The 21,296-nt window shown below is 34.2% G+C and overlaps 1 protein-coding gene across 3 annotated transcripts in view; it reads left to right on the top strand.

Annotated features, from left to right (window-relative positions):
* Nucleotides 1–21,296, top strand: part of FBXW7 (F-box and WD repeat domain containing 7) — a 230,778-nt gene that overhangs the window by 136,614 nt on the left and 72,868 nt on the right. For 2 of the 3 annotated variants that reach the window (XM_059175447.1, XM_059175432.1), the window contains one exon: nucleotides 1,044–1,616. In XM_059175447.1, coding sequence (XP_059031430.1) covers nucleotides 1,113–1,616 — 504 coding nt within the window. In that variant the 5' untranslated portion in view covers nucleotides 1,044–1,112. Of the gene's footprint in view, nucleotides 1–356; nucleotides 407–1,043; nucleotides 1,617–21,296 lie in introns of all 3 variants that reach the window. The other variant, XM_059175436.1, reaches the window with a different exon arrangement.

Genomic DNA, 21,296 nt, shown 5'->3' on the forward strand with positions numbered 1-21,296 from the left:
ATATCGTTAAAAAGTAAGTTTAAGGCACTTAAAATACTACTACCTAAATACTAAACTAAATGTAGTTTATATTTTGAAATCTGGTCTTCTAGTCTTTATGCAGTTTAATAATGCTATGATCCTATAATTACCTGTATTTTGCCCTTAACATAATACAAACATCCATGTTCTCACAATTTTTTAAAATGTACATCATGTTTAGGAATTACACTATATATAGCCCATCTCATGGATTCCTTTGTCTTGAACATTTGGGTTTTGATTATTTTTACTTACATTTATTTTTATTTTTTGCTTTTTTGGATAAAGCTGCAGTGAGCATCCTTTGCATATTTTTTTTTTTTTTTCTGTTTTAGGATTACTTCCTTAGGATAGATTGCCAGAAGTGGAGTTACTGGGTCAGAGGGTATGAACTTATGAACTTTTTTCCTTTAAAAAAAAATGAAAATAAATTTTTTTTTTGTTTATTTGTTCTCCAGTTGATTTATATTCATTGTGCAAAATGAAAATCATAATGATTATTCTTGGTACCTGTCAGAAAAACATGTCTTAAGACAGGGTTCTATGATCAGAGAAGTTTGGGAAATTCCTACAGTAAATAAGCCTCTTTATCTTGGTTTCTCTCAGTATTTCCAAAACTTAATTGATAATTGAATAGTTTTTAATGATACACTTCATAAAATTTTCTGGAAGTTTTATGAAAGTTACAGTTTATGAACTGTTCTAAAATTAAAAATCATTTTAATGGTTAGATTATGTTTTATTGGTAAAAGCAACTAAATTATAAAGTTTAATTCTAAAATTATTTTTTAAAGATTAAAATAAAGCTGTGTACTGTGTGATTTTTGTATATGTCTTTATAAGTCTCAATTTTAACATTTTAAACTTTCTACTGATTCCTAAAGAACATCTTAATATCTCAATAGCATCAAATACTTTTTACAGTCTTTAATGAAATTTGGAATATAGACATAGAACATTAAAGTGAGACATAACGTAGACTGTACAAACCTTTCTTCTCCCCCCCCCATTTTTCCCTACAGAATGTGAAATCCTTTGCATCTTCTGATAGTCTAGCCAAGGTCCAAGAAGTAGCAAGCTGGCTTTTGGAAATGAATCAGGAACTGCTCTCTGTGGGCAGCAAAAGACGACGAACTGGAGGTTCTCTGAGAGGTAACCCTTCCTCAAGCCAGGGAGATGAGGAACAGATGAATCGTGTGGTTGAGGAGGAACAGCAGCAGCAACAGCTAAGACAACAAGAGGAGGAGCACACTGCAAGGAATGGTGAAGTTGTTGGAGTAGAACCTAGACCTGGAGACCAAAATGATTCCCAGCAAGGACAATTGGAAGAAAACAATAATCGGTTCATTTCGGTAGATGAGGACTCCTCAGGGAACCAAGAAGAGCAAGAAGAAGATGAAGAACATGCTGGTGAACAAGATGAGGAGGAGGAAGAAGAAGAGGAAATGGACCAGGAGAGTGATGATTTTGATCAATCTGATGACAGTAGCAGAGAAGATGAACATACACATAGTAACAGTGTCACAAACTCCACTAGTATCGTGGACCTGCCTATTCACCAACTCTCCTCCCCGTTCTATACAAAGACAACAAAAGTGAGTATATTTAGTCTGCCGTTGTAAAACATTTACCTATCCATGTTAATTGTAATGAAACTTTCCTCACAGTCTTTGTTATTACCACAAAATTAAGATGTGTAATAATAAAATGAAATAAGTTTTGTTTTATGGAAGGTATTAGAAATAGAAATATTGATAATGGGACAATCTTATTACAGATAGAGGGGAGGTAATTGATTTTATTACTATGAAAAATCATTAATACCGAATTTTATTATAAATTTTGTCCCTGTGATGGGTTAGTAGTTTCTGTGTAGTAGAGAGGTTTGGAGTGAAATATGATTTGTGTAATCAAGTAGCGAAGAATCTTTTCTTATTTACAAAATGCAGGAGGTTGGGGTGGACTTTGTATTCACAGGTATTACTCCAAGGCAAAAGTTACTGTCAAATTTCTGCCACTACTTCCCTTATTTGCAGTTTTCATTTTCCTTCCTATCTTAGAAGGCCTTTCTGTTGTATGTGCCTCTTTATCTCATTCAGCTAGTGGTAGCCCATGGAGTTAGCCATAGATATGTATTTTGTTTTTGTTTTTAGAGAGAGAGAGTGCATGCATGCACAGCTGGGTGTTGGGGGGAGGGGTAGAAGGAAAGGAAGAAAGAGAATCTTAAGCAAGTTCTTTGCCCAGCATAGAGCCCAACACCGGGGCTCAATCTCACGACCCTGAGATCATGAACTGAGCTCAGTCAAGAGTTGATGCTTAGATGACTGAGCTGGATGCTTAACTGACTGAGTTGGGTGCTTAACTGAATGAGCCACCTAGGTGGCCCTTAGCCATAGGCCCGTTTTAAAGGGGGGGGTAATTAATCTATCTAAACCAGAGATATCAACTGGTGATTGATCTAGTGCTGAGAAAAAATTCTGTTGGATGTAGTCCTTTGAGGATATACCAGAGAACAAGGTCTGGAATATACTCTGACTGCTTCCCAGTATTATCTTTGCTACTAGATAGTCCGGGAGGTCCTGAAATGTTGAAGTTGAATGAAGTTGAATCTGAGATGGGAGGAGGAAGTGATTGGGCAACTGCAGTAAATTTGAATTGCCAGTGCTTTTTCTTTGGGATGGCATGGGAACTTCTTTCTTCAAAATATTCTTGAATGTTAATCCCTTAAAATTATGGTTATGATAAAAGACAGGGATTGTGGAGAAAAAGAAGCACCATTGTTTCTCTCACTTACCAGTCTTTCTATTGTATTCTTCCTGCCGCTCCTTCCCCATCAAATTATAGTTAAAATGAAATGATGTAGTACCTGGACTTTACTTCAAAATAATCCTGAAGGGGAGAAAAGGAAAGAGGGTATAGATTGGCTATAAGCTGCTGGTTATTGAAGCTGTGTTGCAGAGATGGGGTGGTTTATGGGTATTTTTCTGTGTGGTTTTTAAAGTATGTTTAAAATGTTCCATAATTGAAACATTTTAAATTGTAAAGAATATGAATCTACACGTACGGTCCCCAGAAAATGATAAGGTTGGAAATAGGAGTTTTCTTTATATACCTTGGTCTCGTTGACTAGATCCTAATTAAGTCAAGAAAGTGCTGACTTCTCTACATTAAATTTTATTTTCTTTGTATTTTGGTGCCATTGAAATTACAGGAAATTCAATAAAACATCATGTACTTTTGCTGGAGTTAGAATTTATTTTAATCAATATTTTAGGCAGTGTTGCTATTATCTACTGGTCTATTTAAAGAGGAGAAAAAGTAAAAAGAATTATACTCAGAATGAATGAGGTATGTAGCTCAACTTTTATCCTTTTTCCATCCCCCTCAGGCTTCTACACTTATAGATCTTTATGTTGCATGCTTTTTGGTTCTTTATCATTTTAAAATTAGATAAAAATCATGACTATTCATGTAGAGTAGACTTACAAGTTAAACAGTTCTTTGGAATGGAACATTTTAATTCAAATTATAGCTTATTTTATAGATATTAAAATAATGTCCATAGTAGTTTGTCCTCTTACTCTTATTTGCTTATTTTTAAATTTACAGCAAATTATCGATTTAGCCCAATAATAATGTACAAACAGATATAATATCATCTCCTTTTATGTAACCTGACCTGGAATAAAAAAATCTCAGATGCTAGGTTTAATATTTAAATTGCTGTATCATTTTTGCTTAAGGTTGTGAAACTTAAAACTCTTTCTAAAACATGTTTATCCCTAGTTTCCCTAGCCTTTTTTGCAAGTTTAGATTTTACTTAGTTGGTTTGATCTAAGTAGAAGTTAGCTTCTGTAGTGGTTCATATTCATTCTGCCATCTCTGTCTCAAGGTGTTGAAGTAGTGCTTTGAATCTCAGCCAGATGGCTCTACCACTAATAGTTACAGCCCAATTTTTTTTTTGTAAGGCTAAGACCTTTTATAATGCAGTCCACTCAAATTTTATCCCCCAGATCTCTTGATTTCTCTCCGTCAAGGTTACTACATCAAAAAATGGGATTTGTGTGTCTCTTTTTTCTGAGGGTTCAGGTTCGGGAATGGGGTTTAGCATTTTATTGCATTATCTTCTTTAAGAAAGAAGTTTTATCAAAACTAAGCCTTGTTGAGCAAAGCAAAGCTATCAGTGAGTTCTTCTATATAATTAAAAACAAGAAAGCCAGCTAGATAAAACATATATTTTTCCAAAAGGAGAAGTCATCAGATTGTTCTGTAGGAAAACTATGAATATACAGTTTTGATAGATGCTTTATAATTTTTTCCTCCCTTTTCAAGGTGAATCTGTAAACAGAACTTTTAGATATGTCTTTTATTTAAGACATATCTATCTGGTTACCTCCTTAAAAACAGAGTAACAATTTTAAATCAGTTTTTTCTAGTGTCTCTTGAGTCATGAGTACAAATTTTTGTGTTGTACATACAAGGCCAAAGACATAGACTGAGTACTAGTGACAGGAGGAAGAGATGTATGTATGTGCGTAAGTGTTTATGTACGTATGTATGTATGTATTCTTGTGCAGAAACTTGATATATTGTTTATCTTGAAGTCATTTTCCTGCACAAATACAATGCCCTTCTACAAAGTAGTATTTCAGGTCAAAATTGGCCCATTTTCCCTTTTCTCTCTTCCTGGGGCTCTTCTTTAGGATTATTCCCAGAGTACTTTATTTTTTCACCAACACTTTAAAGATGTCTTTTCTTACTTCATTGCTTATAAAGAAAATGTCAGTCACTCATCTATATAAATCTTCTAAATATAGAAAATAAGGAAGAGCTCTCATTATTTCAAAGACTTTATTTTGGAGCAGCTTTAAATTCTTTATCATTATAAACATAAAACACTTCTACAGACATTACCCTAGGCCACAGTTTAAGTCTTCTTAAACTGTAACTTTTGAGAGTAGTAGAGGTATAAGAATCATTTAAAAATACTCCTTTTAGGTTGACTGGGTGGCTCAGTGGGTTAAAGCCTCTGTCTTTGGCTCGGGTCTGATCCCAGGGTCCTGGGATCAAGCCCCACATCAGGCTCTCTGCTCAGCAGGGAGCCTGTTTCATCCTCTCTCTCTGCCTGCCTCTCAGCCTACTCATGATCTCTGTTTGTCAAATAAATAAATAAAATCTTTAAAAATAAATAAAAATATTCCCCCTTTTTTTCATGTTAATATGGGATTAGCCATAGTTTACCCAAAATAGCTTTCAAGTTTTGTTTTGATTTGTTTTGTTTGCAGTTTCTTAAACGTTCCCTTTGGACAGTTAGACTTATTTATTGGTCATTCCTGAACATGCTGTTTCTCAAATATGATATTAATGAGAAAAAGCATTTTTGGTTCTCTCTTGCATTGATCTTTTCTTTGAAAGCAATTGAAATTATCAAAATTCTTAGGACAATCTTTTTATCCCCCTCTAGTCACCAAAGATTTGTTTATATGGGAGGCTGTGCAATAATATGCATTAGCAATTTCAGACCATCTTAATGTTAAAAGTCAAGGGTACTGGCAGTCAAGTCAAGTCAAGCTTATTTATTAAGTCCATACTGTTTGCAAGTCCCTATGATAGATAAGTAAATAGAAGGTACAGAGAGGCCAAATGATTCACCCAAAAATCACACTGTAAGTGACCAGAGATTTTAATCCAGATCTGCCTAATTTCAAACAAAACAAAGCAAAACAAAACAAATCCCAGCGCTTTCTTTCCAAATTCTACCATAGGGAAGGAAGTTAGTAAACATTACTATGTAAGATTTTCAGGAGAACTGTATGTCTATTTGGGTTTTAGCCCCTGGAGTATAATGGCTTTCTAATATTATGTCACATTTTAAATCATCAGAGCCTATCCTTTGGAAAGGATATGGAGGGCTCAGTTAAGTGCTTTTCCATGTGGTGTCTAACAAAGATTGTTGAAGATATGAAGGCTCAAGGCGAAAATTGTAATAAGAAGAAATGACAGTGAAATTTGAGATCGGAGAACAGATAGCACCTTTTCAAGAGTACATCAAACTTGCTTTTTAACCAGGAGTTGTGTGCTGGCTATTTCTGTAAATTTGACTAGTCTGCCTACAAATTATAAAGTCCACTTGGTTCCTCAGATAGGAATGCCCATCTTTTCATTCTTAATTCCCTCTCTACAGCCTTATATTAAAAAAGATCTTGTTTTCTAAAGAGATGCCTAGCACATACTTAAGAATCCTTTTATGTGGGGCGCCTGGGTGGCTCAATAGGTTAAAGCCTCTGCCTTCTGTGGAGGTCATGATCTCCGGGTCCTGGGATCAAGCCCCTCATCAGGCTCTCTGCTCAGCAGGGAGTCTACTCCCCCACCCCCCACCCCTGTCTCTGCCTGCCTCTCTGCCTACTTGTAATCTCTGTCAAATAAATAAATAAAATCTTAAAAAAAAAAGTCAAGTGTCTTAAAAAAAATCCTTTTATGTTTAATGCAGAGAGGCTACTCATTTTCTGCTAAAATGAAAAGCAGATAAAATTACTGTTAGGCCAAGTCTTGTAGCCTTCTGAAATTTTCATGAAGAGAACTATGTTTGAGCACCAATTTCTGCTTTTTCTATGCCTCTCTTGTTTCCTTCCATCTTTCTCACGTAGCCTCAAATCAGTCATTTTTTTTCCCCATCCTGATTGTTCGATTTCCCCTGGCAACTAAACAGCTTTTTTTTTTTTTTTAAATCATTTTTGAGTCAAATTAAAAATGTCTATTAAAATAGACAAAAGTGTGAGGCTTTTTCTTGTTTCTGGGTTCTAAATAATAGCGAAATTAGGCACAAGGGTCACTCGCTGATCAAGGGATCAGAGTAATAGTTGTGTTTCTAGTCCTCTACCCTCCAACCACTCCTTTGAACCAGAGCTCATGGGAAACTTTGTAGGACAATGTGGCTAACATCTGAAATTTAACAGGCTCTAAATTCTACCCTGTTGTAGGTAGAATTTTAGTGAGTGGCGGCTGCCTCAGCAGTCCTTCACCTTGTCTTGTTCTTGTTAAGACCAAGACGTTAAATTCAAATTCTGTTAGGTGTAAACACATCCAGAGAACAAGTGCTATGTAAGGTAGTTATTTCTGTGGAGCTAAAAAAAATCCATTTTTAAAAAATTCATCCAATCATTCATACAGCTATACTCATTGTCAAGCACATGACATTATAACCTGGTACAAACAGAAACCTAAGCAAAGATGCTATTAACATTTTTAAACATTCCCACTCCTAATCTCACAGAATGCACTTCATTCCTCACAGCAGATACAATCTGTGTATTTTTTAATGATCTTTAGAGTTCAGTCATCATATCACCCTCTAGTGGAAATAAATAGAAATAGAGAAATACTTTAAAGAATACACTTGTGGATTGGGGATGTATTGAATAAGTCGAGCCCATCTCTAATCAAACTAAAACTAACACTAAAAATATGCCGTAAATTTCCAAGGGGATGCTTTCACAGATCTTCCCAGTTGATAGGTATGTACCATTTCCTTTAAATAGAATTTGCTAAGTTTCTCAGAACTTTGTTCTTTAAAAACATCAGTATATTTAAATGCTTTGTGAATCTTATAATTGGGTGCTAAAGTGAATTTTAGTTTATCAATTTCTAATTAATTCCTGTTAGTATAGTTTTAAAAATATTTGTTGACATTATTTTAAACCATAATAGGTCTAAATGTTAATCATGTTTAAATCTGTATCTGCACTGCCAAGTAACTAAAGATTATTTTAATTATGGATTTTCATTCTACACCAAAAAACAAAATAAAACAAAACAAACAAACCAGTCTTCCTGTAGATTGGAGAATTAAAAAAAATTTTAATAGCATTCCATTGGTTTTTGCCTTATGCAGATGATAAATTTCTCTGAAGCCTCCATAAATAGTTATCCTCAAAATGTTCCTGATGTAAATTGTTTCATATGTGTATAATTACGATGACCTGATCTATGTTAATATTGTGTTTGTTGCTGATGGGGAAGATGGTATGAAGAGGATAAAAGAGTATACTGGATTTTGTTTTCACTTTGGCAGATAATTCCAAAATTATGTCTTAAGCTCTCATCCTTTCCCCAAGCCTCATCTCTCCATTTCCAGCTGTCTCTTGGGCTCAGTGATCCACTGAAAGTTAAAATTACTATTTCTTTCTTCATACCATTTTTTTATATTCCTCCCTGGATTTTCTAGTCTCTGCTAATATCCTGATCCTGTAGTCATTTGGTGGGAAAAGGGTTTGACTTTTTCTTATCATCTAAGCCTATTGGTCTGTGGAAGAGTTTAACAGAGTAGAATACTTGATCTTCCTTCTATTTACCCCTAGGTGCTTGCTTATAAGATCCAAATTGGAGAGTAAATGTTTAAAAATGTTAACAGCAGGGGTGCCTGGGTGGCTCAGTGGGATAAAGCCTCTGCCTTTGGCTCAGGTCATGATCCCAGAACCCTGGGATCTGGCTCTCTGCTTAGCAGGGAGCCTGCTTCTCCCTCTCTCTCTGCCTGCCTCTCTGCCTACTTGTGATCTCTGTCTGTCAAATAAATAAATAAAATCTTAAAAAAAAAAAAAAAAAGTTAACAGGATCTTTGCTTAAGTTTCTGTTTGTACCAGGCTGTAATACCATGTGCTTGACAATGAATAAAGTAGTATGAATGACTGGATGAAGTTTTTAAAAACAAATTTTTTAGCTCCATAGAAATAAGTAAATATCTTGTAGCCAATGTCCCACTAATGAAGTCAAATCCGTACATGGACATTTGAAGTCTTTCATACTCTTAGGTGTTTTTCTACTTGATTTCATTTCCATGCCTCCACTTGTTTTTTAATGATCCCTACTTCTCTCCAGCTAGCCAGAGCCTTCAAAACCCAGGTCAGATTGCATTTCTATTTTTATAGCTTCTTAAAATTAGAAAAGTCATTAAATCAGTTGTTGGCTTAATGTACAGTTCAATTGGTATTGCCTTGTGACTTTCTGGGTAGATTTTGTCTTGAATTGACATTTATTTCTTTTATTTTTTTTGAACAGTAGAAATTTGATGTATTTGTCTCCAGTGCTGACTTGGATTGAGAGTTACAATTCACAAATTTTAATGTGAACAACTCTCATTTCACCTCGTAAGATGGACCCAGGCTAGACTGTAAGTTATAAATAGGAATACCATTAAGTTTAGATTAAAATTCAAATATTCAATATAAAGAGGAATGTTAATAATATAAGGAGCCATTCTAGAGTAAGACTCTCCTGAGAAGTTAAAATCCCAATTTAAGAACCATGTTGCTAATGATGCAGAAATTAGTCTATTACCATTAACAGTCATCTTTTTGAGGAAAATTTCACGGCAGGAAAATACTTAAAAATAAAATGTTTACTAAAAATGTAGGACTCAAAACTGTGTATACAATATGATCCTGATTATAAGAAATACACATTAACCTGTATATACATGGAAGAAGACCAGAAAGAAACCAAATGTTAAGAATTCTCTCTGAATATGGTTGAGTTATTTCTATTACATATTATATACTTTTCAGAATTTCCTAAACCTGCTACAGCAAGCATATATTACTGTGATTTCTTAAGAAAAAAACTGTATCACCTGGAAACCAATTCTTACTTTATTTAGTCTTTTTGGAAAACTTCCATAATGATGATGCTCCAATGGATGATTGGAAAGGGTCAATGATGATTAGAAAGGGCCCCTCAAAAGGAAGGGCATTATATAGTGATCTCTTTATGAAAATGCAACTGAATATAGTGGAAAAGACAATGAACTCTTTAAGAAGAGTTCTTTGGGTAACCAGTTCTTCATATCTCCAAAACTCAGGTGCCACCCTGGCAGTTTTCTAAGGTCAACTTCCCACACTGTTATAAGAGTAACAATTAGTATGATGGCATCTTTTCTTGTTTTTAAGACATTTATTTACTATGTAGCTTCTTTATAGAGTCACTTAGAGTAGCCTTGAAAGCACTTTTGGCTGTCCATTAAAGATGAAAATCATCTATTTCAAAATCTTTGTGTGAGCACTTTCAGTCTTTTAAAACATATTTCCAGAGTGCTTTACCAGGAAGTCACCAATGTTTTCCCTTCCATCCTCTGTTCCCAACCCTTATTTCTTCAAACTAAGTAATGTATATAAACTGCTTAGGTTTCCCATCCTAATTTTAAGTCTCCTGAAATAGAATCTGAATTGTAGGGAACATTTGAGATCACCAAGTCCAAACCTGTGCCAGTGGCTTTACCAATAGTCTTGGGTTTAAAAATGAAGTCATCATGTAAAAAAAAAAATACAGTGTGAATTAATGTTTTTAGACAGTTCTTTATGTTGACATCTATTACTTTTCTTTGGTCCTTGTTCTATCTAGAGCAGTTGACAGCCCTTCTTATAAAAGAAGACTGCCATCATATTTATCCATCATCTTTTCTCCAGATTGAATCCCTTCAATGAGTTTTCTAGGGTCACCATCCTTGTTGCTCTTCTCTGTACAAGTTAACTCTTGAACTGCCCTGTCCCATAGTTAGTGTGGTACTACTGGCATGCTGTAGAGCCAGACTGTCAGCTATTCTTATTCTGAACCTCATCAATACAGTGGAAAATAGCATTGATAATGATAATAATAATAATAGTAAACCATTTATTAAACACTATTTACTATGTGCTAGGACACTGTGCTAAATTCTTTCCATACATAAGCTCATTTAATCTTAACAGTCCTGATGTGTAAGTTCTAATTTTTATCCCTGTATCAGAGATGAGAAACAAGTGAATAGAGAGATAAAGTAATTCATCAATGGTCAATCAGCTGATTAGTAGTAGTGGAACTAGAATTTGAACCCAGATCTCATTCTGGATCCAGGTTACAGTTTTGTAAAATTTGAAAGGTCAGTGAAACAGTAATTTTGGGAGGAAGTAGGCTATCAAATAACTCATAAAGCCACCACTCTAACATCTGTTTTCATGCTACCAAAAGTTAACTTCTGCTCCCATGGCATATTTATTATGAGTCATACCACACTGTATTAAAATTACTTGCTGCCTCCCTCCTATGCAAGCTCTTTGATTTCTTACTTATCTTGCCTAATAATATTTATCATGTATAAGATGCCCCAATACCTAATAATTTGTCAGTAAATAATTAGTGAATAAATTTTTACATATTACCTATCTTGACCACATGGATATATATTTTGCATAACAATGGTCAGTGTATACACTGTTTTGTATTCCTGGTTCTTGCAGCATTTATGTGCAGGTTTTTGTGTAGCTGCAAGTTTTCAGCTCCTTTGGTAAATATCAGCAAGCATGATTGCTGGATCATATGGTAAGAGTATGTATAATTTTGTTAAAAACTGCCGAACTGTCTTTCAGAGTGGCTATACCATTTTCGTTATTACCACCAATAAGTGAAAGCTCCTGTTGCCAGCTTTTGTTGTCAGTGTTTTGGATGTGGCCATTCTAATAGGTGTGTAGTGATGTCTCATTGTAGTTTTAATTTGAAATTTTGTAATGACATATGATCAATATCTTTTCATATGCTTTTGCCATCTTTGTTGAGGTGTCTGTTTAGATCTTTTTTTTTGCCCATCTTTTAATTGGGTTGATCATTTATTTATTGTTGAATTTTAAGAGTTCTTCATATATTTTGGTTAGCAGGCCTCTATCATATTGTTTCTTGCAAATATTTTCTCCCAGTCAATGTTCTCATCTCTTGACATTATGTTTCACAGAACGGAAGTTTTTAACTTGAATGAAGTCCAGGTTATCAGTAATTTCTTTAATAGATTGTGCATTTATTTGGTGTTGTATCTAAAAAGTTCTCACTGTACCTGCCAAAGCCTCATCTGCATTTTCTTCTGTATTATATTCTAGGAGTTTTCTAGTTTGTGTTTTACTTTTAGGTCTGTGATCCATTTTCAATGAAGTTTTACATGTGTATGTCCAGTTGTAATGGCACCATTTGTTGAACAGACGATCTTGCCCCATTGTATTGCCTTTGTTTTTGTGTCAAAGATTAGTTGGGTTTATTTATGTAGGTCAGTTTTGGGGCTATTGTGTTCCTTCTTTGTTTGTTTGTTTCTCGTGTCCGTAACATTTTTTCCGGGGTAACTTGCGGAAGTCCTCTTTGGGTAGCTCTTCTCTGTTGAATCACAACCCTAGTGTATAGTGTGGGTAGGTGATATGAAGCAGAGTATGTGCTGAAAAGAACAGGGGGTAAGAAAAGCTGTCTATCTGCTCTTTCTCTCTCACTAGGCATAGTTCTTGGGCTCATCCACTAACCTCCTTGATCCTCAGTTTCTTCACCATTAAACAGGAATAGAGTGGCTGTTCTTACTGCAAAGTGTTGTATGGAAGTTTAAATGAGGTGATAAAAGTGATATGCTTTGCAGATTTTAAAAAGCTATGCAAACATATGTGATCATTTCTAATGTCCTTATCTCCATGTTAGGTGACATGATGATAATCGAGGCAGAGATTTATCCAATGTTGTTCTTTATATATTTTTTCTTATTCATTTATTGATAGGGTTTCTTTTTTTCCAGTCAAGACATGCATTTTTGTCCTTGTGATCAGTGAGGGATTCCTTCCAAAATGATAAGAGGTGAACCTACGTGTGGATAAGTTCATTATTGCAGATTTCAAGATCTACTTATCATGGAGAAATGCTTAAGAAAGCAAGTTTGGAAAGGAAAATGAGGATATTTTGTTCCTTTGATCTGTCTGTTCTCCTACCAGTACCACCCTGTCTTGCTTACTGTAGCTTTTAGTGATCTCGAAATTGGGTGGTGTCAGTCTTCTTACTTTGTTCTTCTCCTTTAATATTGAGTTGGCCCTTCTGGGTCATTGTCCTCTCCGCATAAATTTTAGAATCATCTTGTCAATATCCACAAAATAACTTGCTGGGATTTTGTTTGGGATTATATTCAATCTGTAGATCAGATCAACCTGATCTACAGATTGGGAAGAACTGACATCTGGACAATACTAAGTCTTCCTATCCAAGAACATGGACTATCTCTTTATGTAATTGGCTCCTCTTTGATATCTTTTATTAGAATTTTGTAGTTTCCCTCATACAGCTTTTGAACGTATTTTGTTTAAAAGTATTTCATTTTGGGGGGTTCTAATGTAAAAGGTAAAGTATTTTTAATTTCAAATTTGCTGGTTCATTGCTGTTGTATAGGAAAGTGATTGACTTTTGTATATTAACTCTGTATCCTACATTCTTACTGTAATTGCTTATTAGTTCCAAGAGCTTCTTTCTTGATTCTTTTTGATTTTCAACATAGATGGCTATGTCATATATGAAAAATGGCAGTTTTATTTCTTCCTTCATAATCTGCATACACTTTATTTCCTTCTGTTGTTTTACTGCAGTAATTAGGACTTCCGTATGATGTTGAAAAGTAGTAGTGAGAAAGAACAACCTTGCCTTATTCCTGATCTTAGTAGGGAAGTTTCTTACCATTAAGTGTAGTATTAGCTGTTGGGTTTTTGTAGATGTTTTTCCAGTTGGGGAATTTTCCCTCAATTTCTAGTTTGGTAAAAGCCCTTCTTTTATTAGACAATTATTATATGTATGATATATAAACAAAATTCAAAAACTTTCTCATTTCCTTCCTTGTTTCAACCCTACTGTACCTCGGCAAGAGAGGTTTGTTTTGTATTTCTGGACATAGAGGAATTTAGGTTACTTTGATACCTTTGCTTAAGCTTTTTCTTCATTTTTTATTTTTATTTATTTATATTTACTTAAATTCAGTTGATGAATGTATAGTGTATTATTAGTTTCAGAGGTAGAGTTTAGTATTCGTCTGTCTTATATAATACCCATACTCATTACATCATGCGCCCTGCTTAATGTCCATCACCCAGTTACCCCATCCCCCAACCCTCTCCCCTCCAGCAACCCTCAGTTTTTTCCTATCATTAAGAGTCCTTATTTTCCTCATCTTTTAAATATCTTTTTCACTCTATAGCCTCTTGCAAATGTGTGTCCTCTTTAGGATCCATTTCAAAGTTCACCTGCTTTAAGAATATTTCACAGATGGGGCGCCTGGGTGGCTCAGTGGCTTAAGTCTCTGCCTTTGCAGGTTATGATCTTAGGGTCCTGGGATCCAGCTGTCTACTCAGCAGGGGGCTTGCTCCCCTCCGCCCCCCCCCCCACCTACCTCTCTGCCTACTTGTGATCTCTGTAAAATAAATAAATAAAATCTTAAAAAAAAAAAAAAAAGGAATATTTCACAGAACTCTGAGCAAAATCTGTATCTCCATTAACTCCTTGTTCTTATATTGTGGTAATTGTAGTCCGCTTTTTTTCTAAAATTTGTATATATTTAGATTGTTGATAGATATGATTCCTAAGTTTCTCTTCTGTCTTACAGGACTGTGTACTTTGCATATAGAAAAGCTTAAAAAATTGAACTGAACTTAAAGAAAACAAAACCTTTATGTATTTTTGCAAACCTTGGTTTAATCATGTTTCACTTACTGTGAATATTTACAGGTTTTTGAACCTAAGTATAAAACTTTATATTTGTTGCTTTTAGATTTTCTGGTTTACTGTTTTCCATTGGGCCTCCGTTCTCACCAGTTTTCATTTGTCTCCTTCTTTACAAGGTTCCTCCTTACCAAGATTATTTTGTATTAAGATTATCTCTTCTAGCATTTTCTTTGTCCCTCCAGGTTTGTAGTTCTCAGTGTGTTTGTATCTACATCCAAATAATTAAATCAGTGATATCTTCAGTGAGGAAATGAAGGTTAGGTTGAGACTGAAGGGATAGGTAGGCATTAGATAGTTTTGTGGGAAGCTGTAAAGAAATGAAAATAGGGAGTCATAACTTTGAATAGTGGCAGAATTCTTTTTCTTTCAAAATTTTATTTAAATTCAAGTTAGTTTATAGATAGTATAGTAATAGTTTCAGGGGTAGAATTTAGTGACTCATCAGTTACATGTAATACCTAGTGCTCATTAATAGTGGCAGAATTTTTAGAAATAAGTATAGAGAGCCTTGCTAGGTGACTATTTGAATATATTGCAGGTATCTTTGTGGGTTTATATTGAGCAAATTCATTCACATTTTCTTTGTTTATATTTTTTCTTAATGGTTTACCAGTAGCTGATTGGAACGTTAGAGGGTTATTTCCAGAGTTTCTGCACCATAGGCAACTTAATCTTTTCTTGCCAGTTAGAGGATTGATCTTGATGCCAAGTATAGAAACTTCACAATATCTTCCTATAGTTTGTGAAGTTTTAACTTGGAAATATTATTTCCTTAATGTTACATGAAGTGAATGACAGAGCAAGGAGTTTAAATTTTGCTCATAAACCATTTTTGCTCATATACCATTTGTCATTTTGCTCATATACCATTTGTCACCCCCTGTTATTTCCTCCCACAAACTCCAGTATATAGGACAATATAAATCTTAAAAATGTTTTAAGAATCTATAATAAACGTGGGCCCATTTTGAAATTAGAGTTTCACCAACTTTAATTTAGACAGTAATATGATTTTAAAACCTTTCATCAGTGATTTCAATCCCTTTTTTTTTTTTAGATTTTATTTATTTATTTGACAGAGAGAGACTGGGAGAGAGGGAACACAAGCAGGGGGAGGAGGAGAGGGGAAAGCAGGCTTCCAGCAGAGCAGGGAGCCAGGCTTGATCCCAGGACCCTGGAATCATGACCTGAGCCGAAGGCAGACGCTTAATGACTGAGCCACCCAGGTACCTCAGTGATTACAGTCTTAAGAATCTTATTAACAAGATTCTTTCCTGCTTATAAGTCTACTCTTTACTTTGACTCTTATCCTAAAATTTCAGTCTCATCTTTGATCTCTCTCTGCGCAACACAGTTTTCACTCCATTACTTTGCTTTGGTTGCTATAATGAATCTCTTATCTATAAATTATAATAAAGAGAAAAGCCAGGTAGGTTGAATTATAGAAGTAGAACATAGGGAAAAGAAATATGGTTAGAGAATATAAAATAGGTGTGCTTTAAATACCAAATTTGTAGTCATGACACTATTTTTTTTGTTTCTTCATTGAAAATTGCCATAAATTCAATACTCTTAAGTTTTAATTGAGAAATGCTAGGGTTTTTATTTTTTCTTCTTAGTGTTGGAATTTTTTTTTAAATGAGAAAACGTTCAAAAGCATCTCAGAATTCTTTCAGTAAATACTCTGAAAATGGGTAGTAGTTCAAAAGAAGGCACAGAGAAGTAAAGCCACCAGAGATAGAACTTATTTAGGTTTTTGCAGAAATCGTACATGAGTATGTTTAGCATATTTAGTAAATTAGAGAAAGTATTTTTTACTATGACATTATATAAGAATTAATTAAGAATTCATCTCTTTCTTCATTGAACACTAGAGGGCCATATAGTACCTTATTGTTATTGATAGAGGTGCTTTTAACATATTTAAATATATTTAGTAATTGCTGGTCTCTCTTCTACTTGTGTTCTGGTTTACTGTTTCTTGCTCAGAATTTGAAACTAATATTTAGTGTGGTTATCTCTGCATTGATATGTGAGATACCTTTGTTTTTAAACCAGCAACTAGTAAGTATACTTAAACACTTTTCTTCATTTTGCTGTTGTAAAAAAACAATGACAATGAAAAGTGAAGAGTGAGTGAGTGTTGGGATAAATGTATATATGTGCACAAACTTACTGTGCTTTGAGTATACAAGAATGCTTTTAGGAAATTGCTCAAGTATCTGCATATAAATGCAATAAAAACCAAAAGCCTTGTCATTGTTAACTGCTTGTGGCTTCCTCAGCATATATCTGAGAAAAGCATGATTCTTCCAAGCTGTCTTATTCAAATTTCCTATTGTGTGAGCATTGAAGGTTATTTTGCATGGTGTAACTACCTCAGCATCCTGAGCTAGAAGATGATTGTTATTCCTCAATTTCTTCTGGTTGCTTGAGTGAGGAAATGAAAAATATAATCTACAGGGTCCAGATAGATAGGATGAATGAGTGTGAAAAAAGTCGTAATAAGAGCCAATAAGATTGTTTAGGCTCTTATGAACTATGGGATATGTTTGTGTGCATGTACGTATGTACATCTTCTTAAAAAAGTGTTAATATTCAGTTAAAAGGAAAAACATTGTTCAGGCTTCAAAACCACTGGCTTTGAGCTACATTTAACTTATAGACTACTACTGATCTTTTTGTCTTCTTTTTTTTATTCAATTATAATTAACATACTGATCTTAGGTGCCTTATAAAGAAGTTCAATGTCTTAAGTAGAACCTTGGTTAAATTTTTATGTCTCCCCTTGATACATTTTAGAGAGAATTTGTTAATAATTTTTATGTTATATTTCAGGGCAGAAAATAAGGATGTTTTCTCTTTACTATTTTTACTGTTCTTTTTGTGATTAGGTTGAACTCAGGGGAAACATGCTGTTATACTTAGAAAAGAACCTATAAGAAGATCATATGACAGACAGGGCAGTACTACATTTAAAGACTTAAAAGAACCTTATCTTCTGAGTCTTCCTTAGATTTGCTAATTTTAATATCTTAAAGCATTGCCTCAAATTAGTACTATAATGAAGTGATAGAACTGTGGTCTTTAGCTCTTTTACTGAGAATGTAGTCCTGTTAATAGTGATGAGTTTCTTTTAAGTTTAAAAATCATTGCTATGTAAATGGTATTCTTTAACTGTGATAAAATTATATTTTCTTTGTGTTTGTTGTTTTTGTGTCTGTCTAGTTTTCTGAAAAGGTTTATTCCTGAATTTTGACAGATTGACATGAGCTTACATATTAAACACTGAAATTGAATTCTGATCTTTTTGTTCAGGTAATGAAATTAGCTATTCATGGCATAATCTACTTGGCAAATGTTATATGGTCAAGAGTGTAAAACAAGTAAAAAAAGAAATAGTATCTGGTTATGGTGAGAGACATCTGAACTGCTTCTTCCTTGAGAAAGAGAAATATTAGATGCTATTGATGAAGACATTAAAGTATTGTCTTTTTAACATATATCTGGAGAAAACCTTGTCTTACAAGTTTAGCAATTATGATTGCATCGAAAGAATTGCCATTTTCCTTCTAAGATACCACAATTTAATACTGACCTTTATGGGAGTGGAAGGGAGGAAGGTGTTGCATGTAACATTGCTATGCTAGATACCTACATCCACCATAAGGGTATTTCATTTCTAAAAGGTGAATGCAGAAGGAGGCAAGTACAGAATTGAGCATATGTGGTATTTTACAAAGGTAAAAGATCACTTTGATTTTCTCAAAAGTCAGAGGGTTTGGGAAAATCAGGTTAGTATGAATACTAAAAACACTTCTAGACTATCATTCACCTGTATTAAAACTAGTTTCCATCAGTGACTCCTTGACCATACTGAAATGATTTTCAACCAGAAAACTTTCTTAAGCTCACTTCCCCATATCACAGTTTATAGGAGACACAAATTTGAGAGATAATAAGAGTCAGAAAAGTAATTTAAATGAATGTAATTGACTAAACATAAGATCCAGAGCATCTCTAAAGGGGGTTATTGCAGAAATTGCAATCCTGATACTGCCATATTTTCCAATTCCTGAAAAGTCACTGGAATTCTGGAATTTTTCAATATTTTGTATGTTGGTGTCCCAAGTTTTTCAGAAGTATTTCTGTAGGCTGGTTTGACCTGTGAACCACCATTCTCATGAGACATGATACAAGGAAGAAGAGTGTGCTGATCATCACTCATTGTATATGCAAATAGTTTGCATCCAGTGTAGATCCATGAAGGGCATGGAGTTGTTTGGAGTAGAAGTGTAACATTTACATAGCACATTAATGCCCTTAATTGGTGACCTATACTGGTTTTGGGTGTTAAACTGCCAAATGAATTGGCTTCCTTTTAAAGAAATGTGTGTCCTATCTTCCACAAGGAATTTGAGTTGGTCTATATGTAGGAGAAACAGAATAAGATGATCAAATGCACATGAAAATTGGTACCAGGGAAAATATTGGAGTAGACTATGAAGACAAAGCCAGGAGAAAAGATAAGGACTGAATTATGATGAGATGGCATAAGCTGTTAATAGGATAAGGTCGACCACTCATAGGGGTCTATACCTGTATATAAAGGGTAACCCTAGACTAGATGTGTTGGAAACATCTGGAGTGCTTATTAACAATGCAAATTGCTGGGTTACATTTCAAAACTACTTAACTGAATCACCAGGGTTGGGATGTGCATTTGTAATAAACTTCCACGTGTTTCTAATATAGATTAAAGTTTGCAGAACATTGATCTATTACTTTGTCTCTCTCTTTCCTTGTGATAAAATTAAAAGGATATGCTGAATCCTCTCTCGGGAAGAGAAAACGTCAGACAGACACACACACACACACACACCCGTCAGACAGACAGACACACACCCTTTTCCTAATATTAAATAAAGGGAATTTCTCACATGGGGCTTCATGAATGGTTGAGTAGTCTGTGCCCTCAGTAACTATAACAAATGCAAATAATTATGAAGTAAGTAGAGATTGTGATATCTGTAATCAGACTGTGAAGTTTTCAAATATTAGCTGTTACTTCATGGCAACTTAACCTCAGGCAAACTGTTAACCTCTCTCGATCATAAGGATGGTATTAGTATCATCAATAGTGTTATTGAGAGGGTTTAATGAGATAATATCTGTAAAGTAGTTAGAAAAGTCACAGTCCTTAATAAGTATTAGTTGTTATTTCTTGTAAGATTTATCATCATAATGTTGTAAGATTATACTAAAACTAGCTTACCTAACTATTCTGGTCTATATAATATGCTATGCAAAATATCTTTAGTTCCAAAGATACCTACTGTCTTAGTTAAAACTATTACACTGATTTTTGTCTACAACACTGTAACCTTTAACATAGAGTCCAGCTCTTTGGTGGTGTGAATTTCATCACTGCCAACCATGGAACACTTTAGTAATTCTGACAGTTTTTTTTTTTTTTCCTTCTAATTGTTGTTAGTGCTAAGCCTAGAAGGAATTTGAAAGAGAACCTAAAGCAAATTTTGGTAGTGTTGGGCTTTGAGACCTCATGTGAAAATATACAGAAAAGATGGAAATGCTAGTTCTATAATGATACGTGCCCTTGAACTGAATAGCCAGAACTGGAGTAAATACAAGGGAAGATTCTCTTTAGTGCTTCTATAGCAATCCTAGAATTACTGCTTTAATGCTACAAGAATACCTAAATTTCTCACAGTTAAGAGATGATTATAAATAAATGAAAGTAGTCATTATGAATGGAAGTAAAGTCAGGTTGACTTTTTATTATCTCTACTTAGGATGCATTTTAGAGAACACATTTTGTAAAATGTTGGTATCGCTACTAGCTGTAACTGATATAGAATGCTAACTTGATTCCTCCTAGTAGTAAGAACCGTCAGGGTAGCATCTTGCATGTAAACTTTAATTTCTTATTAAGTAAAATGTAAATAGAAAAATGCTAATTGTTTTCATAGATCACCAGGGCTAAAAATAATGTATAAGTTTTTTTTTTTTTCATAAAAGGATTTGCTTGGTTCAAATGTACCATGTCATTCTGTTCATTTGGTCTTCGCTGATGTTCTTATTAAAAGTGGCTTCTCCACTTACTGTTGCTTGTAAAGGCTGCTTTACTTCCAAAGTGAAAATGCTTTAATTTTCTGTTTTTGGTTGGTCTTAAGTGAAAATTTGTGGTTATTGAAATGGGGAATGAAGTATAAAGAAAGTACTTGGGAATTTGGGAAGTAAGTGCCAAGAGTTATTCATTTGTTTAGCTACAGATGTTGGTTTTAAATATCAACCTTATAAATTTGGTTTTCAAGAATGGATTGTTTTTACTTTACCAATATGCTACCATCTGTCTTATGGTCTAATGAGTGAAAACTTTAAATATGCCAAGGTATGTCTGTAATGTTTATCACTCACAGTTTCAGTTTTCAGGTGTATTTCTTACTACTCTTTCACTCTGTTAACTGGTATAGAAATGAAGATTAAAATTTTAAGAGAGACTCATTATTGTGTATCACTTAGATATCAGTAATCTTATATTTAATTTTTATGCTTTTTCACTCCATAACAGAAGATTGCAAACTGGTGTCTTATATAGTATTTTTTTAAACACATTTAAATTTGTTGCCAATATTTGAAAATCTGGAGAAGAGTTCCCATAAAACACTGACTTTTTTCTTCTGGAAGTGTGTTGTATCTGGCTTTACTTGTCTTCTGTACTTACT

This window comes from Mustela lutreola, chromosome 1 (assembly GCF_030435805.1).
Source record: "Mustela lutreola isolate mMusLut2 chromosome 1, mMusLut2.pri, whole genome shotgun sequence".
Taxonomy (NCBI): domain Eukaryota; kingdom Metazoa; phylum Chordata; class Mammalia; order Carnivora; family Mustelidae; genus Mustela; species Mustela lutreola.